Source organism: Babylonia areolata, chromosome 2, assembly GCF_041734735.1.
Source record: "Babylonia areolata isolate BAREFJ2019XMU chromosome 2, ASM4173473v1, whole genome shotgun sequence".
Classification (NCBI taxonomy): Eukaryota; Metazoa; Mollusca; class Gastropoda; order Neogastropoda; family Buccinidae; genus Babylonia; species Babylonia areolata.
In genome coordinates, this window is record NC_134877.1 from 29,735,233 (window position 1) to 29,759,997 (window position 24,765).

General features: G+C 39.7%; 1 protein-coding gene across 2 annotated transcripts in view; it reads left to right on the forward strand.

The window, feature by feature from the left end:
• LOC143300183 (uncharacterized) overlaps window positions 1-24,263 on the forward strand; it is a 42,495-nt gene extending 18,232 nt beyond the window's left edge. The window contains exons 10-14 of one of the 2 annotated variants that reach the window (XM_076613745.1): window positions 779-867; window positions 3,269-3,384; window positions 5,523-5,685; window positions 7,208-7,360; window positions 11,901-15,990. In XM_076613745.1, coding sequence (XP_076469860.1) covers window positions 779-867; window positions 3,269-3,384; window positions 5,523-5,685; window positions 7,208-7,360; window positions 11,901-12,001 — 622 coding nt within the window. In that variant the 3' untranslated portion in view covers window positions 12,002-15,990. Of the gene's footprint in view, window positions 1-778; window positions 868-3,268; window positions 3,385-5,522; window positions 5,686-7,207; window positions 7,361-11,900; window positions 15,991-24,203 lie in introns of those variants that run through there. The other variant, XM_076613752.1, reaches the window with a different exon arrangement.
• Window positions 24,264-24,765: the final 502 nt, after the last annotated feature.

Sequence of the window (24,765 nt, forward strand, 5' to 3'; positions counted from 1 at the left end):
TTTTCTCTGTGTGCGTGTGTGTGTGTGTGTGTTTGTGTGTGTGTGTGTTAGTGTGTGTTTCTTTGATTGTTTGGGCTTTTTGTGTTTTACTGTGAAACCCTCCAGATGAAGTATGTAGGTGTTTATGTATAGTGTAAAAATATGTTTAAAACGACATGACAGAGAAGGAAACAACATTACTCCACTTGGTGGTCGTGTCTAATATATGTTCTGATATTTCAACACCATTTCCACCTGCAGAATTGACAAACCTGAATTTTCTTCTTTGAAAAATATTTTGTGTTTTTTAATGTGTTTTTTTTCCCCCCTAAAAATGCGAATAATTTTCACCCGATTGGGAGTTATCTTATTCTGTCAACACTGAACTTGCAAAAATTATATTCTCCTTTCATTATCCTTCAGGAAAACATGCACACATACATACTTTTGAGCATAATTTTCTTTCTTTAAAAAAAACAACAAAAAAAAAAAAAACTAATTTTTTTTTTTTTTAGGTAGATTATTTTGCAAGAATCACTAATAGTTCTGGAGGTGAAAGGGTTAAACAAAACTCTCAAACTCATGTATTGTGTGTTTGATTGCAGCAGCAGTACATGTGTTTTGATCTTTTTTCCCCTGTTTTGTTAACAATCTGCTTCTGAGGGTTGGATAGTAAACAAAAAAACAACAACAACAACAACAACAAAAGTATGCACCTTTTTATTTTTTAACCCTTGTTGATAAGGAGTTTGTCTTGCCACACAATGATTATATTCTCACTGCTGTTTTTGTCTCAAAGGACTGAGAAGTGTGAGTTGTGCCAGCCTTGCGCCGCTGGTTCAGAAGCCAGGCTTCCGGGTGCCAGTAACTGTACATTATGCGTGCCAGGTAAAATCTTCTCTCATTGGTTTTTTTTTATTTTTTTATTTATTTATTTATTTTTTTTTTTATTCTTTATTATTTCACTGACAACATTCCTTTCTGCTTATTCCTCTCATGATTTTTTTTTTTTTTTTTTTCAACATTTTTTATTCAGACAAAGGTTTACAGATACAGAATTTATATGTTTTGTGCATTAGAAAGTATAGGGTAAGCATATAATTGAGTTCTAAGTACTGACAAATCTATAACAGCAAAACAATATATGTTCAATGTCAAAGTTCCAAGGTAGCATTGAAAAGCTTAATCTTGTATCAAACAGTTATAAAGTGCCCATTTTTCCACAGACTTGTTATATTCCATAGTTATGTTGAAGGTATACTTGTCTACTTCATATGCCTGTTTGAGGTCTTTTTTGAACATTTGTAATGTTGGTTTTACTTTGTTGATTCTACATTTGTATACATAGAATTTAGCTATCAATAAGATATATGAGAAACATTCATCAGTTTTCATTTTGTTATGTCCAAAAAGCACCAGTGTGTCATGATTTTTTTGTTTCTGTCATGTGACAGCCATATGATATATTGATTCCATTTCCATTCTGTCTATTTTTTTCTCTCTCATATTTACTCGACAATATAACTTAAAAAAATGTGATTTTTTGCATACCATACTTTTGTTTGCCATCTTTTATAAATATGTGTATACAGGCCTTTATATATGTAAATCTATTTATTTATATTGTCCATATTTGCTTTTGTGTTCCTACAGTACAGTGTGGGCATCATAGGATTATTTTGAAATAATAATTTTGCATGCTCCAAAATTAAAAAAAAAAAGAAAGAAATTTCTTTAGAAATATTCCTATTTGTACATACATTTGATGTAATTGCTGACAGTGACAATCACCCCAGGACACAATCACCCCAGGACAGACAGGCGAAGATTGGTGGTCCTATTGGGTTTGGGTTTGAAGTCGTGACTTGCGCTTAGCTTTGATCAAAAGTGAGGGGGAGTTGCATACATCAAATGATGAAAGGTGGCAGAATGGTTAAGACGCTTGTCTGCCAGTGCAGAGTCTGTGAGGGTTTAGGTTTGAATCCTGCTCTTGCCCTTTCTCCCAAGTTTAACAGGAAAATTGAACTGAGCGTCTAGTCATTCAGATAGACGATAAACCGAGGTTCCATCTGCAGCACACACCTGGCGCACTAAAAAACAACAAAAAACAACAGAACACTTGGCAAAAATTCTTTGGAAGAAATCCACTCAGATAGGTACACAAATACCATATGCATGCACTCAAGGCCTGACTAAGTGTGTAGGGTTATGCTGCTGGTCAGGCATCTGCCTAGCAGATGTGGCGTAGCATATATCGATGTGTCCCAAATGAATTGATGCCTCCTTGAGAAAGAAACTGAAACTGCGTGAATCATCATCTTCACTCTCTCATTCTGGTTTATCTGTGTCCAGTGAATCATGATGATTACAGGTGCAATAGCCTGATGGTTAAAGCGTTGGACTTTAAGTCTGAGGGTCCTGGGTTCAAATCTCGGTAGTTCTGGAAACAAGAACATACCCAGCATACACCCCCCAAAAAACAGAGTATGGCTGCATACATGGCGAGGCAAATAAACAAAACGGTCATACATGTAAAATGTTACATGTTTGTCTGAGTGTGTATGTGTACGTGCCTGAAATCTGATTGAATGACACAGGAAACGAATGATAACCACCTAATGGCAGCCGTCAGTCGGCTCTACCCAGGTAGGCAGCCAGTTGTGTAAATGATCCGTGTTTGTAAAGCGCTTAGAGCTTGGTCTCCAACTGAAGATGGGTGCTGTATATGTATCCATATCAATCAGTCAAGTGGCAGGACCGTCAAGACGGCTGGAGATAGGTCAGGATTCAGAGGATGGTCAGCAGTGTTCCATGGGTCTCACTGTGGCCTGATTGTGCTCCACAGCACTTTGCTGGGCCTGCCTTTCTACATGTAGGACCACCATGTGGCGGTCTCCTCTGAGTAGTCTGCTGAGTTCAGTCTTAGCATGCGTCAGTAGACACACCGTAATTGAAATACTGAGGGTTTGAGACCTGTGGGTTGGCTACCCCCTAGAGCAGTAGGAGTCCTATGTAACACAACACTGATACCACCAGAATGACAAGACATAAGAAAAAAAGATAGGCAGGAAAAGTTCCCGTTCTTATTTTGGGCACCCTTGATTCAAACTTGCAGCACCATGTAATATCACTATTATCATTATCATTTGCTTCAATGAAAACTGAGTGTAACTGACCATATTTAGAATACTCAGCACAAGCTTTTTTTCATTAGTTAACCAGTTAAGTCAGTTAATGTTTAAACTTTATTTAACTATAAGAAAATTTTGAGTGGCTGATGTGGTTTCAGGCACATTCAAGAAGAAAACGTCTGCCCAAGTGTGTGAAATGTGTGCCTCAGGGTGGTACAACCTGCAGCCTGGTTCCCTGAACTGCACAGAATGTCCTGAGGGGTTTTACTGCCCTGTGAGTCTTTATTACTGTATATTTATAAAAGAAGCTTACATAGATATGTATAGATGTATAGTATATACATACTGACAAGATTTTGATTTGGAATCTCACACATGGCAGAACATAGGTTTAGGTATAAAGAGGGCAGTGTAGATGAAGTTACTAAAAATCCATTGTGTAGAAATGCCACTGAGACTGAAATTCATTTTGGATTTTTTTGTCCTGCCCTTGATGTTTATACTAGCGAAGTGTTATGATAAAAGCAAAAAAAAAAGCAACAACTAATGACTTAAACCTTCTGTTGTTTGTGGCTGGTAGGAAAGAACACACAATGACCAGTTTTGCTGCCTCATGTTAAGCATTCAAATGGAAGAGAATTAGTCAGCTTTTGACAAACGTTATTGTTTATCTGTGATAGTTTATATTCATTGATTGTGTTATTCAATTGGACACGTATCCAACTCATGTTTGGGTGCTGATTTATTTCTATTTGTATTTTTTTTTTTATCTCAACAATTTTTTCTGTGTGAAATTCAGGCTGCTGTCCCCAGGGAGAGCACGTTGCTACACTACAGCGCCACCCATTTGTTTGTATTTTTTCCTGCATGCAGTTTTATTTGTTCTTCCTATCGAAGTGGATTTTTCTACAGAATTTTGCCAGGAACAACCCTTTTGTTGCCATGGGTTCTTTTACGTGTGCTGACTGCATGCTGCACACGGGACTTTGGTTTACCGTCTCATCCAAATGACTAGTGTCCAGATCATCACTCAAGGTCTAGTGGAGGGGGAGAAAATATCGGCGGCTGAGCCGTGATTCGAACCAGCGTGCTCAGATTCTCTCGCTTCCTAGGCGGACGCGTTACCTCTAGGCCATCACTCCACTTACTCTTCTGTTTTCGAAAAGAGTTGAGCAGGTTTTGTTCACACTCCTTTGTATATGGCTTTGGCCTTCATGAGGTGGCTCTGGCCTTCATGAGGTGGCTTTGGCCTTCATTCATGAGGTGGCTCTGGCCTTCATGAGGTGGCTCTGGCCTTCATGAGGTGGCTTTGGCCTTCATGAGGTGGCTCTGGCCTTCATGAGGTGGCTTTGGCCTTCATTCATGAGGTGGCTCTGGCCTTCATGAGGTGGCTCTGGCCTTCATGAGGTGGCTTTGGCCTTCATTCATGAGGTGGCTCTGGCCTTCATGAGGTGGCTCTGGCCTTCATGAGGTGGCTCTGGCCTTCATGAGGTGGCTCTGGCCTTCATGAGGTGGCTTTGGCCTTCATGAGGTGGCTCTGGCCTTCATGAGGTGGCTTTGGCCTTCATGAGGTGGCTCTGGCCTTCATGAGGTGGCTCTGGCCTTCATGAGGTGGCTTTGGCCTTCAATAGGTGGGTTTGAAGCCTGCTCTCTCCCTTTCTCCCAAGTTTCACTGGAAGATCAAAGTGAGCCTCTGGTCAGTTGGATGAGGTGATAGATTGAGGTCCAGTGTGCAGCATGCACTTGCTGCATTGAAAGAGAACCAGATGGGTGCAATAGCCGAGTGGTTAAAGTGTTGGACTGTCAATCTGAGGGTCCCGGGTTCGAATCACGGTGACGGCGCCTGGTGGGTAAAGGGTGGAGAATTTTACGATCTCCCAGGTCAACATATGTGCAGACCTGCTAGTGCCTGAACCCCCTTCGTGTGTATATGCCAGCAGAAGATCAAATACGCACGTTAAAGATCCTGTAATCCATGTCAGTGTTCGGTGGGTTATGGAAACAAGAACATACCCAGCATGCACACCCCCGAAAACGGAGTATGGCTGCCTACATGGCGGGATAAAAACGGTCATACACGTAAAAGCCCACTCGTGTGCATACGAGTGAACGCAGAAGAAGAAGAAGAAAAAGAAGAAAGAGAACCCACAGCAACAAAAGTGTTGTCCTCGGACAAAATTCTGTAAAAGAAATCCACTCTGATAGGTAAACAAACGTACATGGTATATACATGCACTCAAGGCCTGACTAAGCGCACATTGGGTTTTGTTGCTGGTCAGGCATCTGCCTTGCAGATGTGGTGTGGCGTAGCGTATGTGGATTTGTCTGAACGCAGTGACGCCTCCTTGAGAAACTGAAACTGAAACATCATGAGTAAATTGTGATTCTTGACTCCTCTGTCTCACCGGGCAGCAAACCAATAAGGGACCCAACATTTGTCCGCCAAGCAGTTACTGCCCTGCAGGCTCCCCCTCACCTCACCAGTGCAGTGCCCCTTTCTACACAGTGGACCACAGTTCCGAGGGGTGTGCGCCCACTGCGGAGCTCATCGCTCTCACCTGTGGTCTGGTGGCAGGTGCGTATTCTGTACATGTAACGAGTCATGGTCGAACCTGCTCTTAACTCATTCTACTTCAGGTACGAGTTAATTCGTACCATGATTACTTCCTATGTGGACCTGGTACAAGTATTCTTATTCCAACACACTATTCTAATTTTGTTTATTGACTCACTTGTGTAAACAAAGTGAGTCTATGTTTTAACCTGGTGTTCGGTTGTCTGTGTGTGTGTGTGTGTGTGTGTGTCTGTGTGTCCGTGGTAAACTTTAACATTGACATTTTCTCTGCAAATACTTTGTCAGTTGACACCAAATTAGGCATAAAAATAGGAACAATTCAGTTCTTTCCAGTCATCTTGTTTAAAACAATATTGCACCTCTGGGATGGGCACAAAAAAAAAAAAAATGAAGCCTAATTATATGCAAACTGCATCACAAAGTGTATCACAAGTGAGTCTTGAAGGCCTTGCCTCTCTTTTTCTTGATCGGTGCAGTTGGCATTGTAAACTGAACCATTTACAGATTCCGGAAGTATTAAAATGAAGCTTTGACCTATTAAATCAACAGTTCTCCATTGGTTTTTCGCCCTTTTATTGAATCACACTGGGTTCATTTTTACAGAAGTGGTCTCGTGTAGTGCTGGTGCAGGGGAGTTGTAGCGGGCATGTAGCTGTGGTGTAGAATGAGTTAAACCCTGTCACTGTTTCTGTATTGTATTGCATTGCATTGGATGGTTTTGTATTACTTTTTTGGGTAGAGCGTATCACCACACTGCTTTGCCATAGATAGATATAATCATATATATATAGACAGACAGAGAGAGAGAGAGAGAGGTGTATGTGTGTGAGTGTGTGTGTGTGTGTAACAACGGGTTTCTATACAACTTGAGGTTTTGAATGTTTTTCAGATTGACCCCTTATTATTCTAAACTTCTGTGCTCTTTTGTTACCGAAATGTAAAGATTGGCAACAGTTTGAATGACACTGTTGTTGTTCTGACCCGTTCATTATTTTTAGATTTTATTTTTTATACACTTTCAGACTCTTAGATGGCCTTTCTCTGCTAATGGCCAGGCTATGTATAGTTTCAGTTTCAGTTGTCAGTTTCAGATTCTCAGGGAGGTGTCACTGCGTTAGGACAAATCCATATACGCCACACCGCATCTGCTAGGCAGATGCCTGACCAGCAGCATAACCCAACGCGTTTAGTCAGGCCTTGAGTGCATGCATACATATAGGAATGGATTTCTTCTACAGACTTTTACCAGAGGACAACACTTGTTGCCATGGGTTCTTTTGTCAGTGTGCCAAGTGAGTGCTGTACACGGGACCTTGGTTTATCATCTCATCTGAATGACAACGCTCAGTTTGGTTTTCCAGTCAAACTTAGGAAAAAGGGGAAAGAGCAGGATTCGAACCCAGACCCTAATGTATTGGCAGATGAATGTTTTAACCATTCTGCCACCTTCCTATTTAAACAAAATAAACTGAACTGAATAAACAACAGGCCGTGCAATCTGTACCCTGTGACGGTGTTGCAGTGTTTGTGATCTTCACGGGGGTCTCCATCATGAGCTGTATCCGTCGTCACAGGAGGAAGATGAGCGCTGAGGAGGCAAAGGTCCCGGAACCAGTGACAGACGAGAGCCGCTTGATTCCATCAGACGGTCAGAGGGCACAGCCAGTCTACAGTGGTTTGTGACTGCAGCTTGGGATGGGATCCAGACAATTGACATCAAATTTGGCTTCTTTTTTTTCTTTTTCTTTTTTTGGTTTCTTTTCTTTCTTTTTTTTTTAGAGATCAAAAATCATTCCTTTCATTGTTTTTTTGCTGACTTCACTTCTGCTGGGATGAATTGATGTCCCTTCTGAGCTGGGTGCGAGGGATCAAAAATCGTTGATGCTGTTTGATTGGCTTGTAGTGAACTTCACTTCTGCTGGGATGAATTGATGTCCCTTCTGAGCTGGGTGCGAGGGATCAAAAATCGTTGATGCTGTTTGATTGGCTTGTAGTGAACTTCACTTCTGCTGGGATGAATTGATGTCCCATTGGAGATGGGTGTGATGGAAAAAAGAAAGAAAAAAAAATTGTTGATTCTATTAATCAGGATTGAAGTTTCTGATGGTGACAGTGATGCAAAATCTGCAAGGATGTTACTCTTCAGTTTTGTTCTCTGTACAAGTGACTTGGAAAAAAACAACTACAAAAAACAATGGTCTTGATTATAACTATCAGCAGAAGCAAATTTGCCACAAATGAACTGAAGCAGTTGTGACTTTACATGAAATACAGTTCATTTCTTGTGCTCCCCCCCCCCCCTTTTTTTTTCTTTTCATAGATTCTAGATCGATAACACTTTAGTATCTTGCATTCCAATCAGCAAAGTATTCACACAGTGGGTTGGATCAGACAGACTGTTGCGAAAGAAAAAATAATGATTAGTTGTTATTCCGAACGGAGTTCTTTTCCAAAAGAGTCTTTGAAGATGACTGACCGTTGTGAAAGGAAAATGATCAGTTGTTGTTGTTCCCATGGAAGTTCTTTTCCTAAGGAGTCGTTGAAGCAGCAGCATTATACTGTGAACGGGAACATCATCAAATTGTTGACAGTTTTTTTTGTTGAAATCCATGGTGGGGGGGAGAATGACACAAAGACTTGGAGCATTAATAAGTAAAGAAAAAAAAAGGAAAAGGAAATGATAATAATAATAATGATAACGATAACAATAATGATATTATAATTTATTAAACGTTATAACCACTATGCTGCACCCACTTTTCAGACTCCATCAGGGGTCAGATTCCATGTCTTGTGCAAACTACTATCCCACCGAAGGGGAGAAAACGAAAGTAGATGCGGCTAGTTACCTCCACCAGTACTTCTTCTTTCTTCTTCTGCGTTCACTCGTATGCACACGAGTGGGCTTTTACGTGTATGACCGTTTTTACCCCGCCATGTAGGCAGCCATACTCCATTTTCAGGGGGGGGGGTGCATGCTGGGTATGTTCTTGTTTCCATAACCCACCGAACGCTGACATGGATTACAGGATCTTTAATGTGCGTATTTGATCTGCTTGCATATACACACGAAGGGGGTTCAGGCACTAGCAGGTCTGCACATATGTTGACCTGGGAGATTGTAAAAATCTCCACCCTTTACCCACCAGGCGCCGTCACCGTGATTCGAACCCGGGACCCTCAGATTGACAGTCCAACGCTTTAACCACTCGGCTATTGCGCCCGTCTACCTCCACCAGTACATTACCTCCTACTGGAATGAACGTTATTATTATTATTTTTTTTTTTTTAAATCCCTATGATAGTAATAATGATAATGATAATAATGTTCATAACAACACTGATACTACCACTGCAACTGACACTGATAATGATGAAGAAGAAAGGTATTTTTACAGGGCTAAATCCTGCACATAGATAAAGCAATTCCACACACCAGAAATGCATGCACACATGCTTGATTAACTCCTGATTTAGAGGGAGGGAAGACAAGACTTAAATTAAAAATGCATTTGAATTGAAAGCTAGAGAAACCAGTTTAGACCAGAAAGAGGGAGGGGAGGGGAGAACTATAGTTGAAAGAAGCTCAGTAACTTTTCACTCCCCTTAGCTCACTCCGGACGATGGAATGCTATAGCGTTCCTGACGTAAGGTAGTGTTCTGGATGACGGAACACTATAGCAGTTTCGACAATTAAAATTTTTTCCATGTTTTCCTCATGGGGTAGCATGAAAATCGCAGCTTCACCAGGCATTGTGAACTTGTCAAGGCTCGAATGGAAAGTTTCTTCGTGAGGTTCCGTAACTATACACTCGCTGGCCAGCCATTGACCTTCATAACCCTCATGTCGAGCTAATCTGCATACGTATCAAAAATGGCATCGCAGGCGATACAAGTGGAAATTTTTTTTAGCAAACTAGATCACGACAGCAGCTTTTTACTGCTGCATAAGTGATTAAATGCTTCAAACTGAAGGTTTCGACATCGACGAGGATGATGAAGACATTGAATAAAGTATCTGCAGTGAAGAAAGCTACCAGCAAGAAGATACTGACAGTAACTCAGCTTCTGAGGGCTGTGAAGAGAGTGAGGGGGGTGGGTTTAGACATGTGAGGAGAGGGGTCAGTGGGTCAAGTACACAGAGTTTCATTCAGTTACTTTGTGTTTTGTATTTTTTGTGATTTTGTGATTTTTTTTTCCTAATCCTAACAAATGGGTCGTCTGCAGAGGAAAGCAAGGGAGAAAAAATAAGGCAAAAGCACACATAACTTGCTAGAAATAGGTGCGTACGTACCATTTTGCTGGCAGACAGGTTGATGGATGATGTAGAATAGCGTACCAAGAAACGTTCCCCATGTGGTGGATCATCGTTGCAGTGTAGAATAGAATAGAACAGAATGTGTCTTTATTACCAAGTGTACCGGGGTCACAAGGAATATTGGGTGGGATAGTACATAACAAGGTACGTACATAAATCGAAAATCATACACAAACACAGATACAGTAGAAATTAGGATACATACAAGTGCATATCAATATAAAAACTTGTGCATACTCATGCATGCATGCACTGTGTATTGTTGGCGTTAGGTGAGACGCTTCCTCATGTTGTTGAAATACTACTAGTCATGTCCGGTGCTAGATCCTGTTTTTTTGTTTTTGTTTTTTGTTGTTTTTTTTTGTTTCAGCTGCAACTGACAGCTGTTTTCACAAATATGTATGTACACACACACACACACACACACACACACACACACACACTATATCTAGAAATTTGTTTTACACACACGCATGCACGCGCGCACACACACACACACTATCATCTCTGAAAAATGTCTCTGCCTCTAAAAGAAAAAAAAAGAGACACAAGAAAAATTGAAACAAAATATACGAGATGTCAAGGGAATTCAGTGTAACCTCGGGTCATTTTGAATGAAAGATAGAGAAAGAATGAATGAAACGAGTTTCTTTATGTACTTTGGCAGTCATTTATTGCAGGAAGTGGAACGAGCCATAATTATTCTCTTTCTTTCCAACCCTCCCCTCCCCCCCCCCCTTTTTTTTAAATTTTTTACATAGCCCTCTAGGCAAAAAGAAAAATAGAAGAAATAGAAATCAAAGTAATAACAAGTACAGATGTATGCAGTTGATGAAATGTATACAGAGGCAGAGAAATAGAGAGAAATGAGCAGCAGACATTCCAGTATTTCAAGAAGAGGAGAGGATGTATGTGTGTGTTATTTATGAATATTTACAAATGACCGGCTTTTGTGTGAACTGTTCAAGAGAAAATAATTAACAGCAAATACACTGTTCACACACACATAGTTTTTTTGTGTGTGTGTGTGTTGTTGTTTTTTTGTCTAACAGACTAATACTATTTATCACCACTGATAGTCACGACGCTTACTGCGTTCTGTCTGTCTGTCTGCCAGTTTTTGTCATAGTTGGCGGGCGGGGGCTGATGGGGTTGGGTGGTGGAAAGGGGGGCGTAGCAGGGATGTGTGTGTGTTTTTTTTGTGTGTTTTTTTTTCTACTTACTCTGTCACAGGGGCTCCCATGCCATGGCGGAATCTGTCGGGCATCGGTGTTGTGATCCAGGGTTCACCGGTAATCGGGGTTTGAGGACCCGTTTGGGTACGGTGTTGTGCCCTCTGGAAAGGTACTTTCCTCTGATTTTCCTCACTCCACCAGGCAGGTGTGAAAGGGTGGTTACCTAACTTGGGTTTGGTGAGGGTTTAAAACAGGGGAAGGGGAGGACTGGGCCTTGACCTTTCTATGCCGAGCCCGATATACACTGTGAATGTGAATTCATTGCCTCTATGGCTTTGAAAGACTTTGGTGCCTTTAACCTTTTAAAGTGCGTGGTATTTTGCAGATTGCCTGGTATGCTGAAAAAAAAAAGGATCTATAATATGCCAGGCACTTGGAATTTGGGAGGAAAATGGAGCTGTTGTGTTTGCTGAGTTTTTTTGTTTTGTATTGTTTTGTTTTAGTCCTTGTTCAAGGGCTGCAACTCCTACAGTCACTCATGCCTATGAGTGGGCTTGTACATGTATGGCTGTTTTACACCCACCATTTAGGCAGACATACCCGGTTTTCAGGAGTGTGCATGCTGGGTATCTTAATGTTTACATAACCTACCAAACACTGACATGGCTTACAGGACCTTTGATATGCGTCGTTGATGTTCCCGCATGTATTTTAACGCACAGAGGGGGTTCAGGCACTGGCAGGTCTTCACGTTCCTTTGACCTGGGAGATTGGAAGGATATCATCCCTTTACCCGCCACATGCAGCCAAGGTTAGAACATAGGACCCGAGGATTGAAAGTCCAGTGCTCCAGCAACTCAGCTATCAATAGTCCCGTCTTTTGTGCCAGTCACAGCAAAGGGAACAGTGGAACCTGTTTCAGGTTGTACTTTTGCACTTGTAGAAGTCTGTTAAATGTAAATGGCTTTGACATTTTGATCAGCTTTCATGATTGTGAATCTAGATTTTTTTTTTTGTCAAAAAGGGTGGAAAATATGCAGGTTTTTTGTTTTGTTTTGTTTGCTTTTTTTTTGTTTTTGTTTTTTCTTAAGATATACATATATGATATTGATGGTTGTGTGGATTTGTCAATACAGATGTGAAATTTGCACAGGGTAAAAAAAAAAAAAAATGGAGTGATTGCATTGATTTGTCAAGACAAAAATGGTATGAAATAAGCAGGATTTTAAATTTTAAGACATTTTGTTAAAAAAAAAAAGAAAAAAGAAAAAAAAAAGATAATTGAAAAATTGTAAATCATTGATGACTGTATTGATTTGTTGAAAACATACTATTTGTAATGTATAGAGGGCTTTGAGATTCTGAGGTTCATGGTGGGTTGCACTGACTTGAAAATACATTTGCATGAAGTACATTGATAGATGGTCTTGTAATTCTGATTTGCATTGATTTCTAACAATATTCTTGATTTATGCTGGCAGCTTTGAATTTTTTAGAATCAGAATGGCATAGATGAGTCACAAACATGTTTGGGATAAGAAAATGGGTGTGAGATTTGGATATATAATGATAGTTTATTAGTGAAAAAAAAAAAAAAGCAGCTTGAGCTACTTGTGTTTAATACCTTCTCTAACGAAAAAGTTTGATGTTTCAATCTGTGATGTCAGTGACTTGATTTGTACAATGGCGCAAGTTTCCCAAGACTGTGATTTGTTTTTCACTTGCTAGGGGAAGGTGCGGTAAATATGTTTTGATTGTGAAATGGTTGTTGGAAATGTTGATGTTTGAAACATGTTTTCTAATTGAGGAGCAAAACACACTGATTTGGGAATGACTTTGTCTTTTCTGTCAGTGATTTGTACATTCCACTGGGGAGACTGCTATATCTATATTCTGTTGTCCAAACATCTGCACGGAGTTAATGTCATAACCACATGTTCATCCTGATGTTTGTTTCATTGCTGTCCAAACATTTGCACAGTTTTAGTTGTATTTTCTTATTTCAATCTTCTTCTACTTATCTTTCCCTGCACTTAATTAGCTTCTATTATTATCATTAATATTATGTATTTATTTGCTTATTTCTTTGTTTATTTGTTTATGTTTTGTTGTTTTTTTATTCTTTTTTGTTTTTCTCTTGAAGCCTGACTAGGTGCATTGGGTTACCCTGCTGGTCAGGCATCTGCTTAGCAGATGTGTAGAGTTTATGTTTTCATCCGAACGCAGTGACACCTACTTAAGAAATTGAACTGAACTGAACTTACCCTACACCGCTCATCTTGTTTTTTTGCTGGTTTCTTGTCCAAACATCCGCGCTGTTTTAGCGGTATTACTCTACACCGCTCATTCCGGTTTTTTTTGGGGGGGGTGGTTGTGTGTTTGTCTGAACATGTGCACTATTGCATTACTCGACAATGCTCATTCCGTTTTTGTTTTTTTTTGTTTCTCGTCTAAACATTTGCTCTGTTTGGTGGTATTTGTGTTTGTATTTGTATTTCTTTCTATCACAACAGCTTTCTCTGTGTGAAATTCGGGCTGCTCTCCCCAGGGAGAGCGCGTCGCTATACTACAGCGCCACCCTTTTTCTTTTTTTTCTTTTCTTTTTTTTTTTTTTTGCCCCCTGCGTGCAGTTGTATTTGTTTTTCCTATCGAAGTGGGTTTTTCTACAGAATTTTGTCAGGAACAACCCTTTATTTGCCATGGGTTCTTTTACGTGCGCTAAGTGCATGCTGCACACGGGACCTCGGTTTATCATCTCATCCGAATGAATTAAGACCACCACTCAAGGTCAAGTGGAGGGGGAGAAAATATCGGCTAAGCCGTGATTCGAACCAGCGCACTCAGATTCTCTCGCTTCCAAGGTGGACGCATTACCCACACCCTTCATCCTGAAACCCAAAATTGAGCTTGTCTGCTGCAGTGCCAGAGCCAGCAGTCCCCAGAGACAACAGTGTACTGTACCCATACTTATCTTGGTGATGTTGGCAATGACTTTGGTATCAAGTGAAAATATCTCAAGATGGCAATTGAATGAGCAACAACTACTTTTTTTTTTTTTTTTTTCTATTTTTCCCCCTTACATCAGGGATCAAAGATATGTGTGAAGGTCATGTCAGTTTTGTCCTTTGGTGATATATGTCAATAGTACCTCTCATTTTTGTTTTATTGTATGTTTGTGATATATGTCAATAGTACCTGTCATTTTTGTGTCATCATATGTTGGTGATGTGTGTCAATAGTATCTTTCATTTTTGCATCATTATATGTTAGGGATAAACGTCAATAGTATCTGTCATTTTTGAATGTCATCATTTAACTTAAGTTGAAGTACTCATAACACCAGATGGCATTATCATTATCATAATCTAGAACTGATATTACCCCTGTTATTTCAGTTTATTTTGCACATGCATGGTTATACATAAATACATGTATGTATGTATGTGTGTATGTATATATAACCATGCATGTGAAAAAAAAAAAAAAAAAAAAATTATATATATATATATATATATATATACACACACATATATGTTATATCCTGTGTAGCATGAACCTGGATGCTTTCAGCTTCTGCATCAGTACACATTTAACTAGCCAGGTAGGACTTGTTTTGATTAACAATTTAACAAATGTTTTTATTGTCCAGCTTCTACCTTACAGTTAACATGCCTGCTGCAACTCCCTTTGACCAGCACTATGTGAGACCACTGCAGTAAAAAAGAAAAAGAAAAAAAGAAAAAGGTGGTTCGTGTATTCACTTTAACAGAAAATTGATGGAGAATTGTTGATTCAGTCAGTCTTCTTCTTCTTCTTCTGCGTTCACTCGTATGCACACGAGTGGGCTTTTACGTGTATGACCGTTTTTACCCCGCCATGTAGGCAGCCATACTCCGTTTTCGGGGGTGTGCATGCTGGGTATGTTCTTGTTTCCATAACCCACTGAACGCTGACGTGGATTACAGGATCTTAAACGTGCGTATTTGATCTTCTGCTTGCATATACACATGAAGGGGGTTCAGGCACTAGCAGGTCTGCACATATGTTGACCTGGAAGATCGTAAAAATCTCCACCCTTTACCCATCAGGCGCCATCACCGTGATTCGATCCCGGGACCCTCAGATTGAAAGTCCAACGCTTTAACCACTCGGCTATCGCACCCGTCAATGGAGAATTGTTGATTCAGTCAGTCAAAAGCAGCTTTGTTTTCATGCTTCTACAATCCGTTAACAGTTCAGCTTAGAACACCAGCTGTTACCAGGCAAGAATAAATGAAATAAAGAAATTTGTTGGTTCGAGAATACTCAGACCTGATCCACAGGGGAAGTAATCATGATATTGAGTTAACTTGTACCTGGAGTAGAACAAGTTAAAAGCAGACAAATTTTGAAGTCACCAATGCTGCATTTATGTTTGATTTTATCTTTCATGGCATATAGACATCTGACTACACACAGCTGTATCAGGGCTGAATAACTGTCTGTCAACATTGGCATATAGACATCTGACTACACACGGCTATATCAGGGCTGAATAACTGTCTGTCAACAATGTCATATAGACATCTGACTACACACAGCCATATAAGGGCTGAATAACTGTCGGTCAACAATGTCATATAGACATCTGACTACACACAGCCATATAAGGGCTGAATAACTGTCACACAACAAAAAAACAACAAAAACTCAGATGTCAACAACAAAAAAAGAAAAGGGCACAGCTTGACACATTCAAACATATTAACCAAGGACACGTCGCTGGCATTGACCATTACATCAATTTGCGTCAGAAGATTTTTAAAAAAAAGACAGAAACCCTAACCCAGCTACTCTGGACATTACATAAGTATGGTTTATACAAAACATTGCGTATAATAACAAGCATATAAACCCAAAACTGCCAACTATCAGCTCACATTTCCCAGTTCTAAAAGGACAATCACAATAAACTGCTATAACATCACACTTATAAAAGAGCTTCACAATTCACAACAAAAAAATCAGTATAAAACACTTAACATTTCCCACATAAATGATAGGGATTGTTAGCAATGATATTCTTAGATTAAAGTTCGCCTAACATTAGAATGTCGGTCAAACACAATTTTTTGCCAGCTGTTAACTTCATTTTTTGTTCAACAAAGGGATACTACTTCTGCGTTTACTCGTATGCACACGAGTGGGCTTTTACGTGTATGACCGTTTTTACCCTGCCATGTAGGCAGCCATACTCAGTTTTCGGGGGTGTGCATGCTGGGTATGTTCTTGTTTCCATAACCCACCGAACGCTGACATGGATTACAGGATCTTTAACGTGCATATTTGATCTTTTGCTTGCATATACACACGAAGGGGGTTCAGGCACTAGCAGGTCTGCACATGTGTTGATCTGGGAGATCGTAAAAATCTCCACCCTTTACCCACCAGGCGCCGTCACCGTGATTCGAACCCGGGACCCTCAGATTGACAGTCCAGCGCTTTAACCACTCGGCTATTGCGCCCGTCAACAAAGGGATACAAAGCGTGCACACTTGATCTGGTATTGCCAACCTTCTCTTCTTTCCGGTTGACTTTGTGAAGAGTCTATAAGGGTGCTGCACTGTGAAACTTTTTTTTACCCGATTCCTTCAGCTCTGTCATTCATGTGTTGAAGCCTGGGTCTCAGCAAATGGTTTCCTTGCCCATTCTGCAGTGTTGCCAGTCCATCATTTTTGCTGCCTTCCCCCACCGTCTCCCACCCTCAACAGTTCCCTGGAGATTTTTTTTTTTTTTTTTTTTTCCAGCAAGGCCATCGGGTCTTGTCACATGGCCATACCAACAGTTTTCTTTCCTTAACTGATGTCAGCAGTACTGAAAGGCCCCTTAGCCAAAAGTCTTTGAAGAGGTTTTGTGGACTTGAATGAGCTTTTCAACGGAAAACTTGAGAGAACTAACAGAAGAAAATGTCTTGAGGATAATGATGGTTATAATATTCATGTCGCTAGTATCTTTAAAAAAAAGAAATGTTCTTCATGAACTTGCTTGTCTGTGTATACCACATGTGTTCTCATAACTTGCATTTTGTATTGTATTGTTTGCATTGTATTACTCTGTGTGAAATTTGGGCTGCTTTCCCCAGGGAGATTGTGTCGCTACAGTGAGAGTGCCACCCATTCAAAAAAAAATTATAGAAAAAAACAACGAACGCGAAAATAACAAAACAAAAAAACAAAAAAAACACCAAAAAACAAAACAAAACAAACAAAAAAAAACCCTCTACCTGCAGGTCAATCAGTTTTCCTATCAAAATGGATTTTTTCAACAGGATTTTGCATACATGTTTACAATTAGTCATGGGCATACTCACAGGCATGTTGGTGATTTGAATCATGGGCATGGTGTTGATTTTCACTGATAATGGCATGAACTGTGTGTATGAACTGTTACTGTACAGTGCCAGTGACTTTGTTTTTCCTTGGTAATGCCCACAGTTTAGTGCGTTTCCACTGTTTTACTATGTGATACATTTGGTTTATGCATTTTTCTTTACACTCACACACACACGCACCCCCCTACACCTCTCCCCCCCCCCTCCCCCCCCCCCCCCCCCCCCCCCCCCATGCACACGCACAAGGATGACCGCATGTTTATTAACCTGGTCTTGGTTGTACAGATATAGTTGTGGTTAAATCTGAGTATACTCTGTTATATGATTTAACAAGGCTGTTTTAAACTTTGGGAATCAAACATAGTCTGCTTTAGTGCTGTTATTTTCGGATGAAAGAATTAGCTGGACAGTGAAGGGAAGGAAGATGGGAAGGGAAGATGGCAGAATGGTGAAGACGCTCATCTGCCAGTACAGAGTCCATGAGGGTCTGGGTTCGAATCCTGCTCTCGCCCTTTCTCCCAAGTTTGACTGGAAAACCAAACTGAGCGTCTTGTCGTTCGGATGAGGTGATAAATCAAGGGTCCGGTGTGCAGCACGTACTTGGCGCACTGAAAAATAACCCATGGCAACACATTGTCCTCTGGCAGAATTCTGTTGAAGAAGTCTGCTCTGATAGGTACACACACACACACACACACACACACACACACACACACACACACACACACACACACACATATATATATATATATATATATATATATATATATGCATGCACTCAAAGCCTGACTAAGTGTGTTGGGTTATGCTGCTGGACAGGCAGCTGTCTAGCAGATGTGGTGTAGTGTATATGGATTTGTCCGAACGCCTCCATGAGAAACTGAAAGTGAAACCCCCATTACTGGCTTTCAAGGATTCAAAACTGTTTCCTTATACACCAGTGTAATTGCCCAAACTGTACCATAACCCAGTGGTGCAAACTCCAGCAGGGTGATTCCTGCCCTGTGCGAAATATTTTCTCCACCCAAAGGAAGAACCCTGAGTGGCTGTGTCTGTAGTAACCTCCCTTTGTATATCACTCCCTTCTGTTTGTGAATGAAGAATCCTTTAAAAAAAAACAAAAAAAACAACAACAAACAGTCATCTTCCATTCCTGCAGCCTAGGCGTCAAGCGATTAAGCTTTTTTTTTTTTTTTTTTTTCCATTTGCTTCCCCCCATCTCCACCATTCAATTGTTGTTTGAATTTCCATTGTTGTAAAACAGTCCAGAAGACTATCCCTCTCATGTGGGTGATTGCACTAAAAAAAAAAAAAAAAAAAAAAAAAAAAAGTCCCTGGTTATTATACCTGTTTGACTGTAGACCTGAATATTATTACATTCTATATGTAATGCTGTTGTGTCTTTTATAACATGGTATAACATACAATAAAGAGTGGTAGTTCTCTTCATACACAAGGGTACACAACTTCAGGTCAATGCTGCTGATTCAGCTAGCACACCAGTAAATGAAAGGTACATTGGAACAAACCCGGACACTTCCTCAAAAGAGGAAGCTGTAGGCTTGCCCTTATACTGATCATTTGGCATGTGTAACATAATGTAAAGGAGACCAGACTAAAAAATGGTGGCTGGTCTCCTAAAAAAACAAAAATTGGATAAGATTGAAAAAAAGAAAAAATAAGAAGAAAAAACAACAACAATCAAACAGAAAACAAAGTACTTAATGAAATGCGTTGCTCATACTCATATGAAATCTTCTGAAAATAGATTTGTTGAAGAGCATTTGAAAACTCTGTGAGTGTCTGTGTCTGTGTGTGTGTGTAGTACTTGCATACATTACAAACACAATGCACACACTCACACATTTATACACACTTGCATGAACACACACTCTCCTAAAAAAATGTCCAAGACTGATTTATGCTCAGGAGGCATTTTTTTTCTGTGCCAATGAACCTATTTGATTATAACGAAAACATGAGTTCCATGACACACTTTTGCTCTGGGAACATACAGATAAACAGGCACCTTTTTTGAACATACACAAAGAAGCATTTGTTGCCAAGCTTGTCTTGAAGTTCTGTGCCTTACATTTCTCAAAACAAAAACAACAACAAAATCAGATGATTAATCAGCTAAATACAAGAGGTAAGTCATGACTGTGGTTTGTTTTATTTACAATATGCTCACACACACACACACACACACACACAAGCACACATAAACATGCATGCTCACTCTCAGTCTCAGTGATGCAATTTTCCACCATAGTCCATATCATTTATTACACAGATCCATTAAAAAAAAAATTAAAAAAAAAAATTAGCGAAAAAGACAATTTAAAGAAAATGCATTTGTACGTACACTGACTTACTGTAATGTGTACACACCTTGACTCACTGTAGTGTGTACACATACTGACTAATTGTAATGTGTACACACACTGACTTGCTGTAACGTGTATAGAGCCAGAAAACTTGCCTTCATTCCTGTAGAAGAAGATATTATTTTTGCACATCATAACACACAGTTGCTATGTTCTTGGATTATTTTTTTTACAGTTACAGGTTCATCCTTCATGTCTATGAACTTATAATCCTTTTGTAATGATGTAATCATGTGTGTGTGTGTCCATTTACCCGGTTTGTGTGTGTGTGTGTGTGTGTGAATTTGTTCCTCTTATCTGTATTTGAAAAAAAAAAGAGATAATAATGCTTCAATGCTTCTTTTTGTTTTGAACAATAATCTTGAACAATAATTTTTTTTTTCTTTCTTTCTTTCTCCCCTCCCCCCCCCCACCCCCCCACCCCCCTTCCCCCCAAGGGAGTGATACCTAAATGAGTAAATCCAGTCTGACAACACATGTACAAGTGAAGGAAGGTGGCAGAATGGTTAAGACACTCATCTGCCAATACAGTGGCTGTGAGGGTCTGGGTTCGAATCACACTCTCGCCCCTTCTCCAAAGTTTGACAGGAAAATTAAACTGAGCGTCTGAGACAGTAATCCACACGAATAAGAACACAAATATATATATATGCATACACCCCCAAGGCCTGACAAGTACATTGGGATATATGCTGTTGGTCAGGCATCTGCTAAGCAGATGTGGTGTAGCATTTATGGATTTGTCCGGACGCAGTGACACCTCCTTAAGAAACTGAAATTGTGTTTAACAATCTGTATCATTTTTCCTTGGATTTCCCATTTCCATGGTACAGTTGCCCCCCCAAATGGGAAAATGATGTGATGTTTTTTTTCAGATGTTAATGTAAAGTTTCACTCAGTTGTGACGCTGGTGGTTGTCCACTTGGAAGAGAGTTTGAGTTTCAGTAGCTCAAGGAGGCGTCACTGCGTTCGGACAAATCCATATACGCTACACCACATCTGCCAAGCAGATGCCTGACCAGCAGCGCAACCCAACGCGCTTAGTCAGGCCTTGAGAGAAAAAAAAAAGGTGAATAAATAATAGATAAGCTTACATAAATAAATGAATAAATAAATAAATAATAATTATGATATAAAAAAAAAGGTAGTAGTAATGATAATAATAATAAAATAATAATGATAAATAAATAAGACAACAATGATGATAAATAAGCAAATAAATGTAAAAAAATGAAGACACACATTCACATGCATAACAGATATGCACCAAACATGCAGTTTCACAGATATGAAAGCACAGTCAAATACATATAAATGTACATGAGCTCCAACACACACACACACACACACACACACACACACACACATTATTTAACTTGGGACGTGGTGTGTAATGTTCCTTTAGCCCCTGCTTACCTGCTCACTTCCATCCCCTCCTGGTTGTATTGATTTGTTTCTATTGTGTTGTGAAGAAACAAATTAATATATTTCACACAATCTTGGTACATTGGATTATTTTGTATATATATATATATATATATATATATATATATATATATATATATATATATATATATGGGTTCTAAAAGCATGGATCAGTTGATTTTTTTTTTTCAAAGAAAAGTAATGTGATTTTGGCTCATTATTATTATTTTTTTTTTCAAATTTATGTTTCATTGTTTTAGACAGGGTACCTTGATGGGTTTTTTTTTGTTTTTTGTTTTTGTTTTGTTTTTGTTTTTTGTTCTTGTTTTTTTTGTTTGTTTTTTTCTTATAAATAAAATTTGTTGTGCAAAACTAAGATAAGTGAAGCTGTTTTCAAAGTAATTGGACAGCAACATTTGTGGCATGAATGTTTTTTTGTTTTTGTTTTTTGTTTACCATATATATATATATACACTTATCTGTCATTGTTTGCATCATCATCAATATCCAGTAATTATGACATATTAATATTATTATTTTTTTATGCCAGTGACTTTTTCAAAGCAAGGTGATAGCTTGAGAAAATGGTTCATGGACTAACAATGCTGATACATGTTCATCAAACTCGTGCTGTTGAGAGTTGTGGTTTTGATGTTGCTGTCAGTTTTGCTTTCCTAGTCTCTTGGCGTTTTGTTTCTTTGTAGCTGATAAACCTGCTACGACCACTTCATTTTTTGGTGGTGGTGGTTTTTTGTTTTTTTTTCTCCCTTTCATTTTCTCCCCTTCTCGTCCTTCCCTGCAGTTTACATTGTCCTCATTGCAAATTTAGAGGTGTTGGTCAAAAGCTATTGTACTTACACTGTGTCAGATATTTTCTTGTTGGAAGAAAACTGCTTCTTTGCCATTGAATATTTTTGTTGTTGGTTATCTTAGTGTACTTGTCAAAAGTAAACGAATAAGAAGCCAAAACAAAGTTATTGCTTATTTCTGTTTCCTGAGAAATTTTCTTTACATAGAAACTACTTGTTATTCTTTTATCGAAACTGCAATTAATTCATTAAAAGCCAAGCCTCAATTCATTTTAGTGTCAGTTATAAGCAGAGATATAAATGACAAAGAAATATTAATGCTTAACCATGTGTATCAGTCAACACAACATGTGCATGTTTAATTAAATGTGCACCCAGACTCTCACATTTACATACCTGTATTAATGCCTTCTCTTTGAATAGAAAATGAAAAGAATTCTTCTTAGAAAATTTAGGGACAAACTGACAAACGGATATTTACACTTTATTTCATTTTCATTTGTGCATTGTGATTTTTCTGAGCATATGTATATATAGAAATATACAGGTGACAGAATATGATTGAGTTTATTTTTGTTACTGCACATGTGTGCTTGAGTGAGAGAGAGAGAGAGAGAGAGAGAGAGAGGTTGCACATAAAGAAGCATTACCTTAATGTATTTCAAACACACATGCGCGCGCACACACGTGTACACTCACAGTTCCTCACATTCATGGAAACACACACACACACTATCACGTTAATTTCAAGACATACATACACGTGTTCCGAGGCCACCCAGAGAATCTACAGGTCCCCTACTCTAGCACTGACTCCCACAGGCACCCCTTACTCCTTTCATCTATCCGCTTGTGGAACCAGATTCCAGACCACATCATCCCAGCCATTTCCCCTCAGTCTTACAAGACCAGGACTGAGGCCTGGCTGCGAGCCTCAGGCTCAGTATAGCTAAACAGAGGGCAGTTTTTTGTTTTGTTTTGTTTGTTGTTTTTTTGTTTGTTTTTTGACTGATGTGTGTGGGGCTTAACGGTCCAACACAGACATCAGTCTCCCAGAGCGCACCCCCCTATTGTGGACTATTGCCCTGTACAGTGATTATCACAGGATTACAGACAAGACAAGACAAGATTCTGTAACATACCCTTCTTTTCCACTAAACTGGAGATATTAGGGAGGGAAAATTCTGATTAACAGCATTTTTCGTGACAGGCGTGCTTGCATTTGGCGCAATATGGCAGGTTGTTCGTTGATAACATACAGGCAGGCTGCTTTTTTTCTTTTTTTTTCTTTTCTGTGTGCTTCAGAGTTGAATAAAGTTACAATCACACTTCGCAGGTCGCAATCTTTTCAGGTTCGCATCAACGCTGACAGTACCTTGGCTGCAGCTGGACTTGTTTTCGAGCCTGCCGGTGTGCTGAAGTGTTGGTGTTTTCGATGTTACTGGCAGACCCTGCTCGACTTGAGTCATCACAAGACACCCAGATTGTTATACTGACATCGAGGAAGGTGGCAGAATGGATAAGACACGCGCGTATCTGCCAACACAATGTCCTTAATCCAGGGTCTGGGTACGAATTTGGGTCTCGCCCTTTCTCAGTACATAAGTTTGACCGGAAAATCGAACTAGGAGTCCAGTCATTCGGATGAGACGATAGACCGAGGTCCCATGTGCAGCGCGCACTTGGCGCACGTAAAAGAGAACCACTGGCAGCATGCGTGTTGTCCACCGGCAAAATGCTGTAGGAGAAATCCACTCCGACACACACATACACAGGCACCCAAAGAGGCTTGACTAGGACGTTGGGTGATGCTGCTGTCAGGCAACTGCCTAGCAGATGTGTAACGTGAATTGATTTGCCTGAACGCAGTCACGCCTCTTTGACAAACTAAAAATTAAACTGTACACTGACTGACTTTCGTGGATCCGTGGGCGTTGATCGCGTCTTCTTTGTCTGTCCGGATCATCACGTACGTTCGGTCCTTGACAACATCAGGCATCTAATCCTTTCTTTTTCATTTTTTTTTAACAACAGGTGTGGTGTAGCGCATATGGATCAGTCCGCATGCAACTACACCTTGAAACTGAACCTGTCACCGTCCTGTTTCCATCAGTCAACGCACACCATGAGCAGCCCAGCTCTTCACTTCCTTCTGTCTGGTCAGGGATGTTGGGCTGTCCATACCAGCTGGTGTGTTGTTGGTGTTTGTGTCATTCTCTCTCTCGACCTAGCCACTAAGCTAGTCTTGCAAGGTATGAGTAACGTAATGTTTGGTCTTCTTGTTCTTGTTCTTCTTCTCTTTACTATTATTACTATCATCATCAATTTAGACAAAGTCCTATTTTAGAGTCCTAAACTCAGGGACCTGTTTCACCGGCAATTTTTATGCATAGGCTAAATGACATTACCATTACATAGCATTGGATGTTGTAACACCATTTTCAGTGGTTTTCGACTCTATTCTGAACGTTAGTTTACTCAGTTTTGATTCAGATTCTTTCACGAAACTATACCGTGCCGCCATCTTGCTCTTTCCGTTTATGGTCCCGCAAACCATGAAAATGTAAACAAAAAACATGGCGGCTTTAGACAAATG